This window comes from Podarcis muralis, chromosome 14, assembly GCF_964188315.1.
Source record: "Podarcis muralis chromosome 14, rPodMur119.hap1.1, whole genome shotgun sequence".
Lineage (NCBI taxonomy): Eukaryota > Metazoa > Chordata > Lepidosauria > Squamata > Lacertidae > Podarcis > Podarcis muralis.
In genome coordinates, this window is record NC_135668.1 from 27146676 (window position 1) to 27170838 (window position 24163).

The following is a 24163-nucleotide window of genomic DNA, read 5'->3' on the forward strand; positions in this document are numbered from 1 at the left end:
CGGGCACGGAGGAAGCCCCGGAGCTCACGAGAGAGAGCCGGGGACCTGCGCACGGGTGCGCAATCCGGGCGCAGCGCAGCAGCCTCGGCCGCCCGCGAACGCTGCGGCCCACCGCTCCGGAGAGGAGAGCAAGGCGAGCCCCACAGACCCAGAGCCAAGCTGCAGCAGAGAGGGTTGTTTTTTTATTTCTTATTTCTGTGCACCTCCACACCGGTAGCTGAAGAGCAGGATAAAACTCCTTTCATCTGCTTTTTTTTTTTTTGCATTTTGCATTTTGCATACAGGGCGCGCATGTTATCTTATTTCAATCATAAAATTTATACACCGCTTGATTGCAAACACACACACACACACACACACACACACAGACACACCTTCAAAGGCCAGGTGACAGCAAAAACTGCAAGGTTTTTAGAGAGGGCATTTAGAATAAAATCTATTATTTTATTATTAATGCAAACCTCCAAAATGTATTTTGTACAGTTAAGTTTTTACCTCTTATCTTCAGTACATTTTATTTTATTGCTATGGCTAGTGGCTGATGCAAAGAAGAGTTTCTTCTGAGCTGAGCTGATCACCTCAAAGCCGTTTACAAAAAAGAAATAAAATTATCCATAAGGAATTGTTGTTGTTTTATATGCCACCCATCTGACTGGGTTGCCCCGGCCACTCTGGACAGCTTCCAAGAAAAATATTAAAACACACAGTAAATCATCAACCATTAAAAGCTTCCCTGAACAGGGCTGCCTTCAGATGTCTTCTAAAAGTCAAATAGTTGTTTATATGTGTTACATAGATGGGAGTGCGTTCTACAGGGCAGGAGCCACTACCAAGAAGGCCCTCTGGCTGGTTCCCTGTAGCTTCTTGTCTCACAGTAAGGGAACCACAATGGGGGTGGAGATGCTCTTGCAGGTATACAGGGCTGAGGCCGTTTAGGGCTTTAAAGGTCAACACCAACTCTTTGAATTGTGCTCTTAAACAATTTGAGGCTTTTGATAAGTTAACCAGCAGATTAAAACCTTCTAAACTTCCGGACAGGCTTGCCTAAACAAAAATGTTTTTAGCAGGTGCAGAGAAAAAGTACATCAAAGGGGCCAGCCTGCTGTCAAGAGGCAGAGAGTTCCAAAGTGCAGATGCTGCCACACAAAGAGATCGAGTTCTTTCAAGTGCAGAACAGGTATTATGTGCCACCTGTAAGAGTAATACCTTGAACTTGGCCCAGTAGCAAACCAGCCACCAGTGCAGGACTCTGAGCATAGGTTTTCTATGCTGACAAGGCCTCTCTCCTGTCAGCAATTGTGCTGCAGCATTCTGTCCGAACTGCAGTTTCCAGATCAAATGCAAGGGGAGCCCCACATAGAGCACATTGCAGTAATCCAGTATTGAAGTAGCCAAAGCATGAACTACTGTGGGAAGGGTCTCTTGGTACAGGAATGGCCGTTGCTGTTGAAGAAGCAGCAGTTGGTAAAAGGCACTTCTATGCACCACACATATGAAATGTTTTGGAATATTTCATTTGAATGGTGTTTCATTCTTTCAGGAACCACAGTATTCTTGTGAATGTAATATGTTTTAACTGTTCCTAATCCTGAATTTTCTCATCTATTGAAGTAGAGATGTCACCTTGCCAACAAAGGTCCGTATAGTTAAAGCCATGGTCTTCCCAGTAGTGATGTATGGAAGTGAGAGCTGGACCATAAAGAAGGCTGATCGCCGAAGAATTGATGCTTTTGAATTATGGTGCTGGAGGAGACTCTTGAGAGTCCCATGGACGGCAAGAAGATCAAATGCATCCATTCTTAAGGAAATCAGCCCTGAGTGCTCACTGGAAGGACAGATCGTGAAGCTGAGGCTCCAGTACTTTGGCCACCTCATGAGAAGAGAAGACTCCCTGGAGAAGACACTGATGCTGGGAAAGATGGAGGGCACAAGGAGAAGGGGGCGACAGAGGACGAGATGGTTGGATAGCGTTTTTGAGGTTACCAGCATGAGTTTGACCAAACTGCGGGAGGTAGTGGAGGACAGAGGTGCCTGGCGTGCTCTGGTCCATGGGGTCACGAAGAGTCGGACACGACTAAACGACTAAACAACAACAACAACAATCCTGAATTTTAAATTGCCTTTTAAATAATTTTTATTACCGTAGTTTTCAATTACGTACAATAATAGCCTCATTATAACAATGCCAAATTATAATACAATTCCTAATACAAATCATTCAAATACCAAATTATAAAATTTAGGTGGCCCCCCGCATGCTAGAATTGATGGTTTGATGATTTACTTTGTTCCTGCATTCCAAAATTGATTTCATTTACATTCCCATCATGATAGTAATCCCTTATACAACAGCTGCAATATTTATCACTTCTATTCGTGTTAACACATTAAGTAATTTATAAGACTGCAAGTGAAGATCTCATACAGCATCATTTTAAAATTGAATTTTATTATTTTTATTGTCATAAAAAGCCAGTTTAGGAGGATCCAATGCAGTGCATGCGCCCGTTTTAGAAGACTCCGGATGGTCGAGGTCCAGCTTCTATGCTCCAAGGGAGGATAATTTTACATACGCAACGGCAGGAACCCTAGCCGAGCAGTGGAATGGGTTGCGACTTGGTAAACCTCAACTCTCTGCAAGGAGAAAACTAGCATACAGAACTTGGGCTCCATTGGATATTTGGAGTGGGAAGGGGGGCGGCGCGGTGAAACCACCGAGGCCTCCCCGCAAACTGTGCATCCTAACCCTGATGTTTTCATTCTCCCCCAGAGCCAGGCGCTTCTTGCCTGGTTTGCTAGCTTTCTCCTTGCGGGGAGTCGCGTCCGTTGCATGCGCGGGGCGGGGCTGGCCTGGCTTCCTCTCCCCGCCCCCCCCCCAAAGGAAGCTGCTGCGCAAGGCGGAGTCTGTTAGGCTCGCGCGCGCCCCGAGAAGCGGGACGGGGGCGGGGGAGCGGGCTCGCGCGCACGTGGCCGCGCGCTCCCGATCAGCGCGGGCACCATTGGCGCCGCCCCTTCGCTTGCCTCTCTGCCTTCTCCCGGCGCTTCCCGCACAAGACGCGAGGAAGAGGATGCCGAGCGCCGACGCCAGCCTGACCCCGCAGGTGCACTGGGCGCAGCGGCACCACCAGCTCTACCTGCGCGTGGAGCTCAGCGACGTCCAGGTGAGCGCCTGGCCCGGTGGGCTGCGGAGCCGGGGGGGTGGGGAGGTCAGGTAGGTGTCGGTCCCCCCCCATAACACGCAATCTCTCCTGCGGCCTTTCCCACCTCCACTCCTGCCCAAGGGATTCTGGGGCAGCCTCTCTTCTCCCCACCCTCCCGGGTGCCCTATAGATACCCCACTTCCCGGGGGGCCGCAGGTGCTTTATTTGATGCCCAATAAAGCACCCCCCAAAAAAAAAATTCCTTAGAGCGACAGGTACGCCCGCAGGTGCTTCCACGGCGAGGTATTCGTGCTCCTTGATCGCCACCGATCCCCATTTGGCCGAGGAGCGTTTTGGGGGTGCTTTATTGGGCATCATTGGGCAGGCCCCAGGCTGTTTGCAGAGGAGGCTTCAGGGCCATGCAAGTTAATAATGCAATCATCGTTCTTTAGTAACATGGTGTGCATGCCGGTTTTGCCCGGAGGGATCCACAGGGGCAAGTGGGTGTGCAAAGGTGAAGGGAGAAAGCAGGTTATTATCTCTTCGATCTGGTTGGTTCCCTGTGCGCATGTGTGCATACCACCTACATTTAACACACCTACATTTGACACAGCATACAGTTAACACACATTCCTCTCCCCTGCAGATAATCCTGGGAATTGTAGTTCCCCCCCAGGGTGCTGGGAGCTGTAGTTCTGCAAGGAACTAAAGACTACAGTTCTCAGGATTTTGCACACCTTGGCACACTTTTCCCTTTTACAACCCTTCTCCTACAGGAAAGTTTTCCCCATAAATCCTGCACTGGTCTCCGGCGCTATAAGGGTATTGCTAAAAACTTTTGATTTGATTAGATTTATAGCATTTTGATGCCGCTTTCCATTCAGAGAAATCTCATTTTATGAATACATATTGGGTGTTGTGATTAATTTATGTTTGTAAAATCATTCAAATACATCTCAAAGCGTCTGACAAAAAAAATAACAAAACGAAAGAGAACCTCCCAAATACAGCACAAATAATATAAAGCAAATAAAACAATTACAGTCTGTAAAACACTCTTAATGAAACAGCAGCTAAAAAAAATAATCTAAACATCAGAGCAAAAACTCTATTATATGATCCGTAATTCAATACACCATTTATAATCTATAAATCAATGTTAACAACATTAATGAAAAGCGTACGCTAAGCACAAGTCCATACACACACTTTCCACGCCCCCGTGACTCATATTCTTTCACACTTTTCAGTTCGTTAAAATACACATAAAATACACATAATTTTAAGCCTCATTGTGGAGATAGTGAGGTTTGGGGGGTTGGTGACAGCATTATGCCCTTTTCACCCTCCTTGTGGAATTCCTGCTGCTCCTTTTTGTGTAATAGGGGAGAAGAAGCTATGCTTTATTCCCCCCCCCCCTCATCTGCAACACATTGCAGCTTTGGTGACCCCTTTCTGTAGGGCCCCCATCCCTATATGTCTCACATTAGGCTTCTGAAGGCCCTATTATTTTATAGGGAACATTCCATCAAGGCTTTTCCCCTAAGCACCTGACCATGGTTTAAAAAAAAGTTTATTATAATTATTACATTTATATGTACATTTTATAATTTCCGCCAAGGAACTCAGGGTGGTATACATTGTTCTCCTTCCTCTGCGTTTTATCATCACGACAACCTGTGAGGTAGGGTATTCTGAGAGTAAGCCCAAAGTCACCCCACAAGCATAGCTGTCAACTTTTCCCTTTTCTTGTGAGGAATCCTATTCAGAATAAGGGAGTTTCCCTTTAAAAAAAAGGGGAAAGTTGACAGCTATGCCGACAGGCTTCATGGCTGAGTGGGGATTTGAATAAAAGTATGTACTTTCCCATTCCAAGCTGTGATGAACAGCAGCTTAGAATCTGCTGGGATAAAAGCATGATAAAATTACCATTATGCCGTCCTCTGCAGATCCCTGTCTCTGATAGTCTGCTTCTATTATTATATTATTATTATTATTACCACCCTTCATCTGCAAATACAAAATAAAACCACAAAATACATGATAAAGCCAGGAACAAAACCACCACAAACTAATAACACCCCTTCTCCTACAACAATTCTGTGAATGGGTTTTAAAAATATATTTGTAGGTTTATGAAACCGCTTCACAGGCAAGAGCTACAAAAGTGGGGTGCAGTAAGATACAAAAGGTTGTCGAAGGCACCTCGGGTAATTTAAATACAAGCAAATGGGCTAATGAAAACCTTTATCAGATCCAATACAGCTCTTTTTCTTTTGCCTCTTTCTCTGCAGGATCCTGACATCACAATTACAGACAATGTGCTCCATTTCAAAGGTAGGTCAGTTTTGTTGTGTTTTCATGATTTTTTTCTGGAAGAAAATGGCTATGGGATCTTGCTGTGGCAAGATTTTACGCAGTAGATGGCAATTTAGTATCGATAAATAATATGTAATATCCTTTTTTAAAATCACTATTTCCTCCTGACTTTTGTTAAACTTTTGCTTTGGGGGGTGGGGAAGGAGAAGCCGTGTTTGCATTTTAAAAGCGTTATTTTTTTTTGTCACAAGGCCTAAAACAACTGAGCTCTTGACATAAAAGCCACTACTGTATCTGTAAAATTAACATGACTTTGGAGGCTTTCCCCTCCTGTGCCATAATTTCAAACAAAATTCAACCTATTTGAATAATAGCAGTGAAATTTCCCCGATCTATTGAGTTGATTGTAAGCCCTGCTAATAATGGTCTCTCTCTTTCAAAACATCTTGTTTACTGTTGCTGTTGCATAAGGAACTGACATTCAAATTTGAAAGATAAGTGGATGCAATGCAAATGTTTGTTTGGTTTTTATTTTGATCTTCTGATTCCTCATCATGGATTTGCCTTATGTCTAAAAACTTGTAAGAGCAATGCATTGCATTACTTTAAAAAAAACAAAAAACCCCAACCCAAATCCTGTCTTTGAATGAGATTTAACTCATTATTATATAGAGGGGTGTGTGTGTGTCCACTTACATACCATACATTTAAAGTACTATGATACCACTTTAAACACTAATGGCTGCTCCCCAAGAATCCTGGGAGCAGTAGTTTAAGGGTGCTGAGCGTTGTGTAGAGCAGTGTTTCCCAACCGGTGTTCCGCGGCACACTACTGTGCCGTGAGACATCGGGTGGTGTGCCGTGGGAGGGAGGCGGGCGAGAGGCGGCGGCGGCGAGGATCCGGCGGGGGTGGGGGGAGCGGGGGCCGTCGTGCGCAACCGAACTCACTTGGCGCGCTGCCGGCTTGTCCTCCTTCAACCCGGGTCGGGCCAGGCCTGCTCACGTCCCCGGATCCCCTAGCAGCAGCCGCACGCTCTCCAAAAGCGCAACGCTGCGCGCAACCGCTCGGCCAGCTGGTGCTCTGCGACTCCGCCCTTTCCCCTCCCAGCGCCGGAGGGTTCGCGCGACCGCAGCTGTTCCCTTTCGCAGCGCGCGGGAAACAATTCCAGGCCGATTGCCTTGTGCCGAAAAGCACCGCCTCTCCTTCCAGCTCAGGCCCGGGCCGCCGGCTCCCCGAATGACGTCACGGGGGCGGGGCTTTAATGGTGGTGTGCCGCGAGATTTTTTTCCGGTAAACAGGTGTGCCGTTGCCCAAAAACGTTTGGGAAACACTGGTGTAGAGCAGTGTTTCCCAACCTTGGGCCTCCAGCTGTTTTTGAACTACAATTCCCATCATCCTTGACCACTGGTCTTGCTAGCTAGGGATGATGGGAGTTGTAGTCCAAAAACAGCTGGAGGCCCAAGGTTGGGAAACACTGGTGTAGAGAATCCCTTGTTTCCCTCACAGAACTACAATTCCAGAATTTCCTGTGAAGAGGAATTGATTGTTAAACCATTCTGGGAATTATCGCTCTGTGAGGGGAAAAGGGGCCTCCTACTCATTCTCAGGGGACACGGGTGGCGCTGTGGGTTAAACCACAGAGCCTAGGACTTGCTGATCAGAAGGTCGGCAGTTCAGATCCCTGCGACGGGGTGAGCTCCTGTTGCTCGGTCCCTGCTCCTGCCAACCTAGCAGTTTGTAAGCACGTCAAAGTACAAGTAGATAAATAGGTACCGCTCCGGTGGGAAGGTAAACGGTGTTTCCGTGCGCTGCTCTGGTTCGCCAGAAGCGGCTTAGTCATGCTGGCCACATGACTCAGAAGCTGTACGCCGGCTCCCTTGGCCAATAAAGCGAGATGAGTGCTGCAACCCCAGAGTAGCCTGCGACTGGACCTAATGGTCAGGGGTCCCTTTACCCCTTTAATCATTCTCAGAATGATCCCTTAACTAAGAATATGGCCTGTGAGGGGCACACTTACCACATTAAAATGCATTATTATTATTATTATTATTATTATTATTATTATTATTATTATTATTAGTTGTGCATTATTATTATTATTATTATTATTATTATTATTATTATTATTATTATTTGTTGTTGTTGTTGTTGTTGTTGTTAATATTTATTGGACTTGTTAGTTGCTTGTTACCCAAAGGTCTCCAAGTGACTAACAACACATTTAAAAACATAAACATAACTATATTAAACAATTAAAACAAAGCAAAAATGACCCCCAAAACAAAGACAAGAAGCTTGGGCAGCCTTTACCTGGTTCTGAAAGATGTCAATGAAGGTGCTAGCCATGATGAGGACAGAAGTGAACTCTTGTCAATTTTAGCAGTTCCTTGACACCAGACTTGATATGTGGCGGGTTGTGCTTGGATGCATCACTGTGCCCTGCAGAGGGCCAAGTCCTGGTGTTTCCGATTTATCTTTTACCTGCTTTAAAAAAAAAAAATGCAGGAAGGACAGACGGACAATTAACCTGGAAAGCCTTCTGAGAAACGGAGCTGTCATTCAGTTGCAGAGTTGTACCACTCCCTGCAATTCTCAAGTAGATTTCTTACTTCTGCTTGTTTTTCTTCCTAGCTCAAGGCCATGGAGCCAAGGGAGACAACGTGTATGAATTTCAAATTGAGTTCCTGGCACCAGTGGACCCGAAGGTAACAGCTCCTGGTGTTTTGCTTCAGCTGAATTACAAGACCAGTGCTCTGACCAACAGGTGGACGGTGCTTTGGAGTTTTGTCTCTCATGGGTGGTTTTCTGCATATACCTCTGCAACCTTCAGAGTTCCCCTGAGTATGCTTATACCCAGCACTTCCTCTATGACGGTACTCACTGGTACAGAATATTAATTTTATTCCCTCCCCCCTTACATTTACATCCCACCTTTTTTTCCAAGGAGCTCAGACTTCTCCTGCTTTCTATTTTATCCTCACAGCAACCCTGTGAAGCAGATTAGGCAGAGAGACAGTGACTGAGCAGGGATTTGAACCTTGGTCTTCCAGGTCCCAGTCCAGCACTGTAACCATTACACAACAGAGACTCTCACTTCTTTTTGCTGCTTATTGTAGCCATTTTGTGCTGGACCAACAGCACTTTTATCAGGATATGAGTACTGACACCTCATTTTTTAACTTAAAAAGCAGTGCTTATACCTGTAGCAATCGCACAACTATCCATCCCCCCTTGACCAGTCCTCCAAACGCCGGTCAGACCTGGCAGGGAGAGGGGTAGTTACGCGAGGTGTTTCAAGTCACAAAACAAATCGTAAGCTGCCGCCACCTCCTCTCCTGGGTCAACCCTCAAATGGGGTCCAAGGAGGAGAACCCCCTTCAGTATTTATCGGGTTGCCCAGCTCTGTGTCACTTAACCGTGACACAGACAGAAATCCAACAGGTCATGTGTACTAAGTGGTCAAGCACCAGTTCAGCTTCTCTGGGCAAAAGGCACAGAATACAGAAAGGCAAAAGTCCTTTCCCAAATTTATTGAAAAAGCTACTCAAAGAGTAAAAGCCTGCACATTTCTTAAAAGGTTACAAGCAAGAAAAATAACAACATAATATCACTAACTAAAACATACTCACAAGTAATCAGTAGTTCGAAGCATAGTAAGAAGTCACAAAGGCCGGTTCTTCTGGTCAAACGCCCTCAGGCGAACACCAGGGCAAGGTAGTCTGTAATTTGCATCTGAATTCCCCATACCTTTATCCTTGGAATACAGGTTTGGGAACCAATCGTTTCTTTGGGTTAATTACCAATTTGCCAATGGCTGTATGATGAGACAAGAACTCCTGATTGTCAGAAGACCCACACAGCTGAACTTTGTTTATTCTCAGAGACCTTGAGATCAAAAGGCTCTCCCTTCATTCCCAAACTTCTCTGACCCATACCAGGCTCTTGAGCTGTAAATTACCTGATAGCCTTTTGTAACTTTTCACACTCCATCCACATTCAAGCCCTCAGCTGTGCCAGGATCTGCAAACCAGATAACATAGCATCCCACCTAGAGTCAAGAGGCAATTTGATCTACACTTCTAAAGACAGGGAGTTTTACAGTTAAAGAGACCAGATCTCTATTTCCCAGAAATCCACAGTTTTAACTCTCCCACAATGCATCATGCCTACATGAACCAAAGTTTAACATACTAAGATTTCCCAACTTCACTGTTGTTGTTGTTGTTGTTGTTTAGTTGTTTAGTCGTGTCCGACTCTTTGTGACCCCATGGACCAGAGCACGCCAGGCACTCCTGTCTTCCACTGCCTCCCTCAGATTGGACAAACTCATGCTGGTAGCTTCGAGAACACTGTCCAACCATCTTGTCCTCTGCCGTCCCCTTCTCTTTCCCAACATCAGGGTCTTTTCCAGGGAGTCTTCTCTTCTCATGAGGTGGCCAAAGTATTGGAGCCTCAGCTTCAGGATCTGTCCTTCCAGTGAGCACTCAGGGCTGATTTCCTTCAGAATGGATAGGTTTGATCTTCTTGAAGTCCACGGGACTCTCAAGAATCTCCTCCAGCACTACAATACCTCTTGTTTCTCAGTGGTTCCCATCTTGAGTTTGCTGTTTCAGAGAATGATGGTGTGGCCATGCAGCTATGTAGATAAGATCAGCATGTGGGATTGCTCAGTGGTTTTTGCAACTCTGAAATTCCAGTCAGCACTGTTTGTGTGATAAGCCAGAATCCTGTGCGTAGGTTGTGGTATTAGCCAATGAAGTTGGCTAATGCTTCCTGCCTCTGGCAAGAACCTGCTCTGCCTACATGCCAGCATCCTAGAGCTACCTGCTTCTGCTTATCCTAGAGAGTTTCTTGGAGCCACTTCAGTATCAGATACCTGGCTCAAGTTTCCTGCAGTGCTCACCTAACCGCTTGGATGGGGAAAACTGCCTGCCTGGATCTTAATTTCTGCAATCCTCCTGCCTGCAGGGGAACAGAAATGTCAAAGCCCCCTTAGAAGCTGGAGCAATTGTGATTTCTATGCCAAAAGCTCAGTCACAACTATAGAGTTCCAAACCCTGACAAGTGAGAGATAAGAAATTCACCCCAGTCGAGCACACAGATGGGGCCAGCAGTACACAGAACTGGTTGCACAAAGTGACCCAAACAAGTTATGAAACACAGTGAGGGAAATCTGAAATTAGTCGTGCTCAAAGTAGACCCATTGAAAAATGGGTTTGTTTTGACTAATCCTGGATAGCACCAAATTACTGTGAAGCAAGAGAAGGGATGGCTTCCCAGTCGTAGCCACAGATGTCGATGTGCTACAGAAATCTGCACAGAAACGACTCCACAATTCTTGTCTGTGTAGCCTTGTTCAGTTGTAACCATCATAGTATGATAAAGAATAGTTTTGGCTGTCAGACTGACAGGCACCTGCCTGAAGTATCCTGATGGCCTAAGAGGAAGAGAGCCTTGCTGCTTCCGGTGTGAAATATGGTACATTCTGTGCCAAATCAACAAACAAGGAGTGCACGATAGTCATGAATTTTGTGGGTATTTTGCAAAGTCCGTTACTTATGTCAAAATGTATCTTACAGCAGTGGCATTAGTATTCCCCCTTATGTCTAGGAGCAGGGCCACACCCCTCTGAAAGTTCATTCAAGGTCGCAGTACCCTTGGTAATTTTTGCCATTGAATGGCAGAATATTCACTGAACATGCTACCTGCAACAGTCGTCGTGGGGCCGTTTTGAGGCTCAGGGTCTCTTTAAACCGCTGCTAAAATGGATATTTGAGCACCCTTCATTTCAGCAATGGAAACTGCTTTCTCCTCCAGGAGTAAGGTGCACACCCAGCCAGGGGCATAGGAAGGGGTGCGGTGGGGGTGGAGCGCCCGGGTGCCCTCACTGAGGGGGGTGACATTCGATGCGCTGCCCACCTGTGACTCCCAAACCTACCCCGAGCCATGGGCAGCTCGCTCTGCCCCCTGCTGCAGGGCGCGCACGCCTCTCTGAACACCCTAGCAGCTATTCTGCACCTGGGAGGCCACACACCCCTCTGGGGTGCGCCCCCCTACACAGCGTGGGCATATGCTCTGCCGCTGCACCCAGCACCCATCAGCACCCTCCAGCTCTTGATTGTAGCTTTGAAGGCTTGTCCTTACCTGCATCATGATGTCAGGTGAAAAGAATCCTGTTGGGTAACGGCTTGGGTCACAAATCTGAACATTCAGTTTTAAAAGTTGCGAATTAGTAGCTTGGTGTGGATGCTTTTGCAAAGCCAGGGTAGCCTGTGCTGAGTAGCACTGCAGGTTATCCACAACTGTGCTTGTGTGTTTGTGTGTGTGTGTGTGATTTTTGGTGAAGTTCTTTCCAGCCCACTGCTTAAAACAAGCTTCGATCAGAGCTGTTTGATAACGGAACGGTCTCCCTCGGAAGGTGGTGGACTCTCCTCCGTTGGAGGTCTTCAAGCAGAGGTGGGGGCGGGTCTGTCTGTCGGGGCCTCTTTAGCTGTGATCCCTGCATTGCAGGGCTTGGACTAGATGAGCCTTGGGGGCTCCTTTCCAACTCCAAAGTTCTGTGTGATTCTGTGGTTGTCTTCTTTCAGCCAGCCTATAAAATGACACAGAGGCAGCTGAACATCACCGTAACGAAGAAGGAGAGCCAGTGGTGGGAACGGCTGACCAAGCAGGAGAAGCGGCCGCTGTTCCTTGCTCCGGACTTTGATCGTTGGTTGGATGAGTCGGATGCTGAGATGGAGCTGAAAGCCAAAGTAAGGCCTAGCCAGTGGTCCACAATGTGCTCTGTCCCATCCCTGCTCCATGAGGACATGTGGGCCTGTCTGCCTGGCTGATGATGGAAACAGACTACAGTGGTACCTTGGTTCTCAAACTTAATCCGTTCCGGACGTCTCTTCCAAAACCAAAGCGTTCCAAAACCAAGGCTTTCTGTAGAAAGTAATGCAAAACGAATTAAGCCGTTCCAGACGTTAAAAACAACCCCCAAAACAGAAATTTAACATGAATTTTACTATTTAACGAGACCATTGATCCACAAAATGAAAGCAATAATCAATGTACTGTACTAGAAAATAAATAGGACAGTATTGTAGATGATAAAAATTAAAAAAATTATAATTTCTTAACTGCACTGATGATAGTCATTGTTTGGATGGGGAGCTTTTATCCATTTCCGCAGTCACACAATCAATCAACCAACCAGTCGCTGAACTGGGTTCCACACAGTCACAAAAACAAATTAACTGGAAAAGCCTCAAAAACAAAAATGCAAAATAAGTAGCAAAAACAAAAGCGCCAAACTTAATCCATTCCGGGAGTCTGTTTGACTTCCGAAAGGTTCAAAAACGAAGGCGCAGCTTCTGATTGGTGCAGGCGTCCCAGAAACAATAGCCGACAACCGCATTGGACATTCGGCTTCTGAAAAAGTTCGAAAACCTTTTCGGCGTTTGAGAACCAAGGTACCACTGTATTGCCAGCCCGTAACTCCAGTGTTCAAATGCTTGCACTGGCCGCCTATGCTCTCCTAGGCCAGGTTCAAGGCTCTACTATATATTTACAAGGCCCCCCACAATTTGGGTCCATACATCTCTGTCCAACTACTGAAGTCTTTGGGGGAGTCACTGTTAGTTTCCAGGCCCAGTTCAAAGGGCTGGTATCGACCTATGAAGCCTTACATGGCTCAGGACCTCAAGACCTTAAGGATTGCCTCTCCCCATACAAACCAACCCGGACCCTGCACTTGTCATCTGAGGCCCTTCTCCATGTCCCCCATCCCAGAAATGTGGCAGCAAGAGAACGGGGCCTTTCCTGTGGTGGCTCCCCAATTGTGGAATGCTCTCCCCAGAGAGGCTCGCCTGGCGCCGCCATTACATGTCTTTTAGGTGCCAGGCAAAAATATTCCTCTTTAACCAGGCCTATGGCTGTTAAATATTCTATGGCCTGTAAAAGTGTGGGGGAGTGGAATGATTGTTTTATTATTAGGCTATCTGTCAGTATGCTTTTTACTCTGTTTTTAATTATGTTTTTAATCAGTGATGTTCTGTAATGTGTTTTTAATGTTGTACGCTGCCTTGAAATCTTTTGATAGAGGGTGGTATATAAATAGAATTAATAATATAATAATTGTTGGCACCCCATGGCTAGAATGCCCACCAGGAGCTGTGCATCCAATATTGTGGGGCTAGTTCTATGGAACTCCCTTCCAGCTGAGGCCAGGCAGGCTCCCTCCCTGTTGAACTTCTGCCTACTGAAAACCTTTTTATATAAAAAAAAATTCCAGCAGGCATTTTAACTGATTAATTCTGATGTAATAGTTCGTTCGAAGTCATTTTTATTTTCATTGGATTGAGTTTATTGTATTTTGCCTAAGAGGCCATTGCAATGAAGTGGTAGAATAAGTTTTCTAAACATTACAGTGAGTGTACGAAGCACTTTGAACTGTGCTATTTTAAATGCTAAGTAGTGTTGTTTTTTGCAAAGGCAGCTTTTGTTAAAGGCAGACAGGACTGCGGGGTGAGTAAGTAGCAACTGCAAAGGGAAGGCAGTACTTAGCAGGGACTTTTGAAAAGGAGGAAGAGAGGCAATTTAAAATGAAAGCAAAAATGAAAGAGAATGCCCCAGGCAAGTTGGGGGCTGGAGGGGGGGAAAGAGCTGAAACTGGAGGCCATCTGAATTGTCCAACAGACACCATTGCCCAAGAACTGGCTGGCTCAACATCAGCTCACATTGGATGTTGTTGAGTTGGTTTTTCTGTTTTGTTTTTTGGCAAAGGTCTGTCCCAAAAGTCAGCAGGCGGCTTCCCAATGGCACTAAGGTAAAGGTAAAGGGACCCCTGACCATTAGGTCCACTCGTGACCGACTCTGGGGTTGCGGCGCTCATCTCACTTTATTGGCCGAGGGAGCCGGCGTACAGCTTCCAGGTCATGTGGCCAGCATGACTAAGCCGCTTCTGGCGAACCAGAGCAGCGCACGGAAACGCCCTTTACCTTCCCGCCAGAGCAGTACCTATTTATCTACTTGCACTTTGACGTGCTTTCGAACTGCTAGGTTGGCAGGAGCAGGGACCGAGCAACGGGCGCTCACCCCGTCAAGGGGATTCGAACCGCCGACCTTCTGATCGGCAAGCCCTAGGCTCAGTGGTTTAACCCATATGCCACCCGCGTCCCCCCCAATGGCACTAACACTTGCTAAAAACCCGTCTTGCTCATTTTTTAGGAGGAAGAAAGGGTTAACAAAATCAGCATAGAGAACCGCATCCCCAAAGACCGTAAGTAGCCAGTATCTTTTGTATAATCATTTTGGTAATACTTGCGTGTATATTAGTCATCAACGTGTTGCATGAGTCGTACTACAGTATCTTTTGTCTGGCAAACCTTTCTGCGCCAGCAAGATTTCTTTACCGCTCCTCCAATCTCCCTGTTTAGATACCACCCCATATTTTGTGAAGCTGGAGATACGATGGACTGGGAAGACTGGGAACAAGCAGGTCTATATAGACTTAGGGATTTTTGTGTAAATGTTTTCTCCCTACATGAAGAACAGATTTTGGCTAAGATTTGAAATGCAACATGGTCACAGTTTAATTTTAATTGGTTGCTTTTCTTTCTGCTAAAACCATGTACTAGCCATTCAGTCAGACCACGAGTTGGCTGCTTTAGAACAGCTAAACAATTAAACATGAAAAGTGCTGGGATAGCTAAGTCGGTAGAGCATGAGACTCTTAATTTAATTGGGCAAAAGATTCCTGCATTGCAAGGGGCTGGACTAGATTGCCCTCGTGGGCCCCTTCCAAGTCTCCAATTCTATTATTCTATAAACTTATGGTCAATGTTCCTGCTACATCAAAGGGTGTAGTATCAACTATACACAAAATATTAATAGAGGTAGAATTTGGCCATCTTATGGCCACAAAAATTCCCTTGGAAACGGACCTTCAAGTAATGAAACCTGCTTTGTAGGGAAAACACATTTTTAAACAGTTCTGGCCCAATTAAGGGAATATTATTTGAAACTCCTACATAGGTGGCATCTTTCCCCTTTGTGAATATCCCACATGATACCAGGGGCAACATCAACCTGTTGGAGGGGATATGGAGAGACTGGATCCTACAGACGTATGTGGTGGTTTTGCAAATCTTTTAACCCATTTTAGGTTCTTGTATTTAAAGAGTTGAATTTAATATACAAACTGGAGCTGCAGCCTTCCCTCCAACTTGCTTTACTTGGAATTAAAGGACATGTCTGCTCCAGCAACTGCTCATAAAGACCTTTTAACATTCCTCCTTGCTGCAACACATATGGAAATAGTCATGTGATGATGGCGAACTGCCTTGGGCTTCAACGTTGAAGCGTGGTGCTCCAGAGCACAGACAATGGCCCTGGCTGAAAAGCTGACATGCCAGATTCGTGTGACAAAGGGCATTCTAACCCCCATCTTTTCCCTAATGTGTGGCAACCGTTTTTGGATTATGTGTGTCAAGAAGATTGTGTTCATAACCCACCAAGATCTCACAGTAATATGTGGAAAGGTTTTTTGGTGTGAACTGTAAGAATTCGATTTGATATTTTTAAGCAACATGGTTACGTAGTTTTATGTGCGGTGTGAAAAATGAATGGATATAAAAGAAAGCCTTTGTCGTCGTGCCTCCGACCAAAGACAGGATCTTGCATTCCACTGACTTCTGCCATTTAGCCCCTGTTCTTCTGCAATGCCTTGCAGCTTTCCGGCACCTGAAGAGAGGCTACCTCTTCATGTACAACCTTGTGCAGTTCCTGGGCTACTCATGGATTTTCGTGAACATGACCGTTCGGCTCTTCATGCTGGGGAAAGGCAAGTGACCCTCTTCGCCCTCTTGTCCCTGCTGGCTGGTGCTCCGCTGCCAAGTTCAATCCCTGGCTGCTCTCATTTAAAAGGTCCTTGAGCAGCAGTAGAGCGGCACGTGCAGAAGTTCAGGCCCGTTTCACAATAGATGCAGCCACGCCCCCTTCTAAGATTATACAATAATCTTGAAGTTATGCAATAATAATAATAAATGGGGATGCATTGCAGCAGTCAGTGCAGATCTCCATGTGTTGCCTTTGGGCTAGATCTGCTGTTTTCTGTGCACATACATGGGCAAATGATTTGGCGTGTTCCAGTGTCGTCTTTCAGAGTGACTTAAGTTGTGTTTACAGTGGTACCACATGTTAAGTACTTAATTCGTTCTGGAGGTCTGCTCTTAACCTGAAACTGTTCTTAACCTGAAGCACCACTTTAGCTAATGGGGCCTCCCGCTGCCGCTGCGCCATCGGAGCACAATTTCTGTTCTCATCCAGAAGCAAAGTTCTTAACCTGAAGCACTATTTCTGGGTTAGCAGAGCCTGTAACCTGAAGCGTATGTAACCTGAAACGTATGTAACTTGAGGCACCACTGTACTTGAAATTCTGTTGTATGGAACTTGCACGTTCTTTTGAAGCGGAAGTCGCTTGCAGGATTCTTAAACTCTTGCTTTAAAGCATACAGAACAACAACTCTTGGTGTGGGATCTTCCCACACATTCTTCAGAATGACCCTAGGAGCCAATCCTCAGTGGCTGACTCACTTCCTTTCACTCTGATTGGCTGCAATTAGAAGGCTTCTTGGTTTTTACATAGTTTCCCTTTCATGCTGATTGGGCAACTCAAGGGCACTGCAAGAATAGTAATAGATCTTCAACACCCACACAGCCCCCGAACTCTGGACCGCTACAACTCTTATCTTGAACGGAAGGGGTTGGAAAGGAGGGCCTGGGGGGGCTGCTGCTGTTTGGAATAGGCAAGATGGGACTCAATGGTTTGCCTCAATATAAGCCAGCCATAAATTTTGTTGATGTTGTTATCAGACATGTTAGTTGTTTGTTTTGCAGAGGCCTCCAGCCAACATACTTGAAAACACTTGAGTGGCTGAAGAAACCATTCTCTGAGAAGCCTGACTCCAGAGTTCCCCTTGCAAAGTTCTCCTGTTCTTTTGATCCAGCCATTTTTCAATTTCCAAGGTGCACCTCTCTCTTTTTTTTTAAGGAGTTCCAAAGAGTAACCTCCTTGTCTGCCTCTTTCTTGCAGACTCTTTCTTCGATACTTTCCACACGATGGCAGACATGATGTACTTCTGCCAGACGCTGTCTCTCATTGAGATTGTAAACACACTGATTGGTCTGATCCGGGCTCCTTTCATGCCTGTCATCCTCCAGGTAATTGCAGTTAGAGAGCCAGCAACCCCTCTCTGGTAACCCCAGGGCCCATATTCCAAACTTGGCCAGGGCCTCCTGGCTCCCATCTAGGCCAAATGCCCTTTATTTATTTCTCTCTCTCTTTCTCTGCTGGAGTTCCAGCAGAAAGGGGAGGCTGTGGCAGAGCCCTCCCCAATTGTGCGCCTTAGCTTCTCTCTCCTGGAGTGGCAGTGACTCTGTCAAGGTCACCCAGAGGGCTTCATGACCAAGTGTGGGATTTGAACCCTGTCTCCCAGGTCCTAGTCCAGCGCTCTAACCACTGCACCACACTGAGCCATATCATTCCTCTGGGGAGCTCAAGGTGGCCTATGTGGTCCTCCCCAGTTGTATCTCCACAGCAACCCTGTGACGTAGGTCCAACTGAGAAGAGTGACTGGCCCAGGGTTGCCCTGTGAGCTTCATGGCTCAGTGGGGATTAGAACCCTGGTCTCCTAGGTCCTAGCCTGGCACTCTGACCACTACACCACCCTGGTTTGATCCTGCCTGTCTCCAGACTTGGGCCTGTGTTCATGCGGGCAGCCTTAATTGGCAGTCTGGCAGAGCCTTTCACACATTAATTTCTGTTCTCCTTTTCACGGGAAGAGGAGCTAAATCACATGGAGGTCAATTGCTTTCATGATCTGGAAGCATGTTGAATACAGTACTAGCTCCCTCCTGCCCTCTGGCTTAGAGACATGCAGACACCGAGTGTGCTACGTGTATGCCATTTCTCTGTTCCAAACGCTTCTACGTCTTTCTCTCCCCTCTTCCTGCCCAGGTCTTTGGGAGAAACTTTGTGTTGTTAATTGTCCTTGGAGGTGTGGAAGAAATGCAGAGCAAAGCTGTCGTCTTCTTCATCTTCTATATTTGGAGCATGGTGGAGATCTTCAGGTATCGGGGAATCTTGCTTTGCAGTCCCAGGCTGCTCTGTCCAGCCAGGCAGTGGCCCATCCAGGCCAGCATCCTGTTCAATTTCTCACAATGGCCAGCCAGATGCCTCAAGAGCACCCTCCCCTTCTGTGGTTTCCTCTATGGCACACACCCCGATACTGCCTCTCCCTTCCATATTCAAATCTTTCCTCAACACAGAACACAGCTGAGAAGCTCAGGCTTAACCCTTTCATTTATATCTCCGCTGAAAGGAAGCCACTGTCTGTGCTTTGGCCTGCTCAGCTTAACCCAGGCTTCCTCAAACTCAGTCCTCCAGATGTTTTTGAGACTACAGTTCCCATAATCCCTGAACCACTACTGCGAAGGTGCCTGCCTGGTGTCAACAGGCAGGGAGTTCCAAAGTACAGGTGCTGCCACACTCAGGGAACAGCTACTTGCAGGCAGACATTGTGTGGCGCTTGCAGAAGTGCAAGATCCGCAAATTGAGGTGATAGACTTGGCTCGAGCCGGGTTAATCAGTAAATTTAGTTAATTTGACCGAATTTGTCTATACCACTTTAATTATAAAAATCTCTAAGTAAATATAAAGTATACATAACATTAAATATATATATATATATATAAATAAAACATATAAACAATTATTCCTGCATTCCAGGGCGTTGGACTAGATGCCCTAGACACCTTGGGATCCTTTCCAACTCTACAATTCTAATATATGAAAATCAGCAGTTAAAAGTATACACTGTAAAATACAATTACTTATTAAAACACATGTCAACTTTACACTTCTGGGTAGGGCTTGTCTAAATACAGTTTTAGCAGGTGCTCAAAACAGAGCATCAAAGGCCATAATATTTTTTTGTGCTCCCCCACAAGTCCCATCCAAATTCTTAATGTATTTTTTATTTTAATGAGGGCACCAGGTTGAGGAAGCTTTTTATTGTTGCATTTGTATCCCACATTTCTTCCACGGAGCTCAAAGTAGCAGACATGGTTCTCCTCTTCATTTTTCCAGAGTCTGGGATGTAGGTTAGGCTGAGAGACTATGACTGGCCCAAGGACACACAGTGAGCTTTCATGGCTGGGTAGGGATTTGAACCCTGGTCTCCCAGGTGCTAGTCCGACACTATAACCGCTACGCTACCCTGGCTGTGCTACGTCTTTTCAGCTCGCTGCCATTGTTCATGCTTTCTCGTTCCTGGGGGGTATTCGGTGGCTAAGCCTGATGAGCCACTGACTTGCAGGGCTTCCCTTCCAGGTATCCCTTCTACATGCTCTCGTGCCTCGATATAGAATGGAAGATCCTGACCTGGATTCGATACAGCATCTGGATGCCCCTCTACCCTCTGGGGATCTTAGCAGAAGGTATGCTGGAGAGACAGAGGCGACTGTGTCGACACCCGTTACCTAGCACCACAAACTTGCCATCCAACGCCACTCAAGGCTCAGAAGCAGCCTGTGCCAGGTGTGAGGAACCTGTGGGCTTCCAGATGTCACTGAACTACAAGCCCCATCATCCCCGGCCCTTGGCACTGCTTGCTGGGGCTGATGGGAATGGGCTCCAACTTCCGTCATCCTAGATCGTTGGCTGTGCTGGTTGAGGCTTATGGCAGTTGGAGTCTATCAGTAAATGGAGGGATAACCTTTTCTCCAGCGCTGCCCTAGTCCTGGGTGCCTGAAGATTGGAAGCAATTCTTCCAGCCTTGATTGCGGTACATTTGCCTGGTTTTCTGAGCTCCCTGCCTCCTGTTGTTCACGTTCTCGTGTTTTGCTGGAGACGAGGCTGAACGAAGCTGCATGTAAACTGTAGCCCTTTGCTCTTCCCCGCAAGATGCCTTGACCTCAAGCCCTATTTCCTTCTGTTTCCAGCTGTCTCCATCATTCAGGCTATTCCCGTCTTCAGCAGCACTGGGAGATTTAGCTTCATGCTGCCCTACCCGCTGAACATCACCGTTCCCTTCTCCCTTTTTCTCCAGTTCTACCTTGTCTTCTTGTTTCTAGGTGAGTTTCAGATTAAAGTCTGCAAACAAGGTAATGTGGGATTGGGGTGGACTTCATGAGGACTAGAATTGTTCTTGGATAACTTGGTGGTGGTGGTAGTAGTAGTAATAATAATCAACATCATCATAGTATCCTGAACTCTCCTCCCAGGGTAAGGTTTTGCACAAAGCTCTGCAGAGTTAGGGGTCGTCATAAATTGTCACCTTGCTTTACATTCCTTTCCCCCCCAAAGAATTGCTGTCAAAGTCCGTTTCCTGCCCTCCCTTCTCCAATCTTTGTTTGCTAAGGCAGGAACAGAGCCACACCAAGTGAATAAATACTGGCACACAGCCCCTGCTGCAGTTGTTTAAGGGGGAGGGGCAGTTTGGGGCCTTACAAGGTCAGAAGGGCATGGTGAGAGGCCACTATTCACAGAGATACGTTACTCATTTATTAAATCTCTATCCTGCCCTTTCTCGAAAAAGCACCTAAGGCCGGAGACATTGAATAGTTCAATCATTACAATTTAAAACCATCTACCAGCATGTTAGACTGATAATTTGGGGAGCTTGAGTACCAGTACTCTCTCTCTCTCTTTCTTGGCACTACTGGCCTTGGGAGTTCAGACTTTTTTCTTCCTCCAGGGCCGTTTGTGAATTTCCGCTACCTCTACAAGCAACGGAAGAGACACCTTGGATCCAAAAAGAGGAAAATGCACTAGGCTGGAGCCTGGAATGGTTCCTTTCTCTTCTTCTTCTAATCTACCTTGAAGGCAGGGTTAGGGCTCTCTCCTAACGGTTTTACTTACCCTGTTGTTCTGAAAAACCAGTTTTGTACAGTTATAGCCAACATGCATCTCCCCTCCCACACAAAGATGGATCCAGGTGACATTCCCCACCTCCCAGTTAGGTCCAGCGACTCTTTGGTCAACCTGAAAGGCTGAGCCAATAGTCGTAGCCCTTGTGTCCTGTGCTACCTGCAAATAAAAGTGACCCCCCTCAGTGGGAACACAACTCCCTGCCATCCAGGAGCTGAGCAGTGTTTGCCTGGCTAAGTCCACAGGTGGAGGCAAGAGCTTCTCCACACAGAAAATTATTTATTTTTATGGGTTTTCCCAGTGTCAAAACCTTTGGAATGGTCCCAGAGCAGGGAAGCTAGCTGGTCACTGCTTGTTGCTGAGGCTCCCAAGCCAAAGTCCTGAGCAGGGTGGTAACCTTAAGCACCCCTTCCTCTAGCCAAAAATGGTGTGCTGGTGGTTTTTTGAGGCCTGCCTCTTTCCTTCTCTCTGCAGTGGAGATGGTAAGTCACGAGGCCCCCCTTCTCCCTCTGAATTGCTACTGGCATGCCCTTACTATGCACATCAGGAGTGGGGCACCTGTCACCCTCTAGATAGGTGTTTCCCGAACTTGGGTCTCCAGCTGTCATTGGACTACTACTCCCATCATCCCTCGCTAGCAGGACCATTGGCCAGGGACGATGGGAGGTGTAGTGTTTGGAGACCCAAACACTGCTCCAAATGTTGCTGGACTGCAACTCCAACTAATTCTGAGTTGGACATGCAGGCAGGGACCAATGGGAATTGGGAGTCCCAACATCTGGAGGACCACAGCTTCCCCACCCCTGGATTCATTCTTTTCTTACGTCTGTATTCTAAACCCCTTGATGCGGAAGGACATCCTGTTGATTCAGAACTTCTGCAGAAAGACACCTGTCGTTTCTAGAGTTGGCTTGATGGGACCTCCTCCAGCTCACCACCCAATATCACAATTCTGCTTCTGGTGCAAGAAGGCTTTTGGGTGGCTCCACTAGACGTGCTTTGTCTTTGAGGGGTCTAGGAAAGGCACCATCCTGCCTTTAGAATTGAGTTGGGGGAGAAGCACTATTTATCCACCAGACTGGGCACAGGCACCCTCCTCAGGGCCAATTTGGAGGTGACACTTTCACCTTAATTTACTCCAGGAGGGTAAATGGTGGGGTTTGGGGGACCCAAGTCCTGATCTGCCAGTAGTGACACTGACTTTCAAGCATAGCACACAGGGCACCTTACTTAGCCCTTTCCATTGCTGTCCCATCTGTTAAAATTACAGTCTAGGGTGCAGGCACTTTTGTCATGAAATCTGTATTTGCTGGTCTTTCGGGAGGCAAATAGAATGTGTATTTCTAATAATAAATATTTAAAAACGTCTTTTGTGCACTCATTGCTGTTTTCTTTTTTCTTAAAAAAAACTAAACAGGATTTGGGGTGAGTAAAGGTAAAGGTACCCCTGCCCGTTTGGGCCAGTCTTGCCAGACTCTAGGGTTGTGCGCTCATCTCACTCTATAGGCCGGGAGCCAGCGCTGTCCGCAGACACTTCCGGGTCACGTGGCCAGCATGACAAGCTGCATCTGGCGAGCCAGCGCAGCACACGGAACACCGTTTACCTTCCCGCCAGTAAGCGGTCCCTATTTATCTACTTGCACCCGGAGATGCTTTCGAACTGCTAGGTTGGCAGGCGCTGGGACCAAACGACGGGAGCGCACCCCGCCGCCGGGATTCGAACCGCTGACCATGCGATCGGCAAGTCCTAGGCGCTGAGGTTTTACCCACAGCGCCACCTGCGTCCCGTTGGGGTGAATACAGTGCTTAAATTATACCGATGGCAGATATTCTACCATGGTCAACATTGGAATGAGTTATGCCTCCTATTTACATATGCGTATTGGTATGTCTGTTAAGTCATAAATAAGGACCCTGGCAGAACAGAGGGAAGCAAAGCAGAACCTGCGTGGCTCTTGGAGTGATACTGGAATAATTTACAACACGGGTCTCTGGCTCAGCACCCCTTTCCCCTCATGCCCCACCCATGGCCAGAGAGTGGGGAAAGGTCTGCTTGAGTGCTTCTGCTCCTTCCCACTATTGAAATGTTTTCCCTTACAGCTTTACACCTGCATAAGGTATCTCTTGAACCCCCTGATCTACAAGGGGGTTCACACTCCTCTTTGTGGTCATCGCTTCCAGTCAGTTCAACAGCACATGACATTACTCATATCCCCTCCAACCTGCCAGTTAACAGAAGCAGAATTCTGAGCTCTGGCTGTTGCAATTCACCATCGATACCCAAGTTCAGTCTTGGTGAAAATGTGAAATTAATGACTAGAGTGGGGAATTCAAAAAGTGCTACCATTTGAGAACCAGACTCTTAAATGTACATCAAAAGTGCCTGCCAGTCACACTGTTTAAATAGCAACAGGGGATTATTATTTTTTTGCTTTTTCTTTGCACAGCCCAGCTTCCAGAAAAAATAGCTGTCCTAACTTTCTCTCCAGAGCAGAGGTGGGGGACTTGATCCAGCCAGTTCCAGACCATCTTCTATAAGCTGTTTGGACAGGGGCAGGGCTGCCCAGCAGTCAATCACCTGATGTAAAATGACATCAGCTGATTCACTGTTCAAGCCATGGGAGCTATGTCCAATCTTAGTGCTATAGAACCAAAGTGCAGGGGAAAATTTATCTCTGCAACTGACAATGGTTTACCTAAATAGCCCCAAGGTGCAGAAGTCCCCACTGTTGATGTCTTTTTACATTCCTTGTTCAGGAAACCTTTGGAACGGTATGACGGCTTTCA

At 46.6% G+C, this 24163-nt stretch overlaps 1 protein-coding gene across 1 annotated transcript; it reads left to right on the forward strand.

Annotated features, from left to right (window-relative positions):
• The first annotated feature begins 2929 nt into the window (after positions 1-2929).
• On the forward strand, positions 2930-22744 carry HACD3 (3-hydroxyacyl-CoA dehydratase 3). The gene is made up of 11 exons (XM_028705373.2): positions 2930-3161; positions 5435-5477; positions 8092-8165; positions 12048-12212; positions 14674-14725; positions 16178-16288; positions 17540-17667; positions 18464-18576; positions 19838-19944; positions 20449-20580; positions 21204-22744. The coding sequence occupies exons 1-11, from the start codon at positions 3069-3071 to the stop codon at positions 21278-21280; spliced, it is 1095 nt and encodes a 364-aa protein (XP_028561206.2). The 5' UTR covers positions 2930-3068; the 3' UTR covers positions 21281-22744.
• Positions 22745-24163: the final 1419 nt, after the last annotated feature.

Bases quoted from the DNA above. Each gene is read 5' to 3' on its own strand.
- HACD3 (XM_028705373.2), top strand. From the start codon at position 3,069: ATGCCGAGCGCCGACGCCAGCCTGACCCCGCAGGTGCACTGGGCGCAG. The intron at 12,213-14,673 runs GTAAGGCCTAGC...CTCATTTTTTAG, and splicing joins AGATGGAGCTGAAAGCCAAA to GAGGAAGAAAGGGTTAACAA. The intron at 14,726-16,177 runs GTAAGTAGCCAG...AATGCCTTGCAG, and splicing joins GAACCGCATCCCCAAAGACC to CTTTCCGGCACCTGAAGAGA.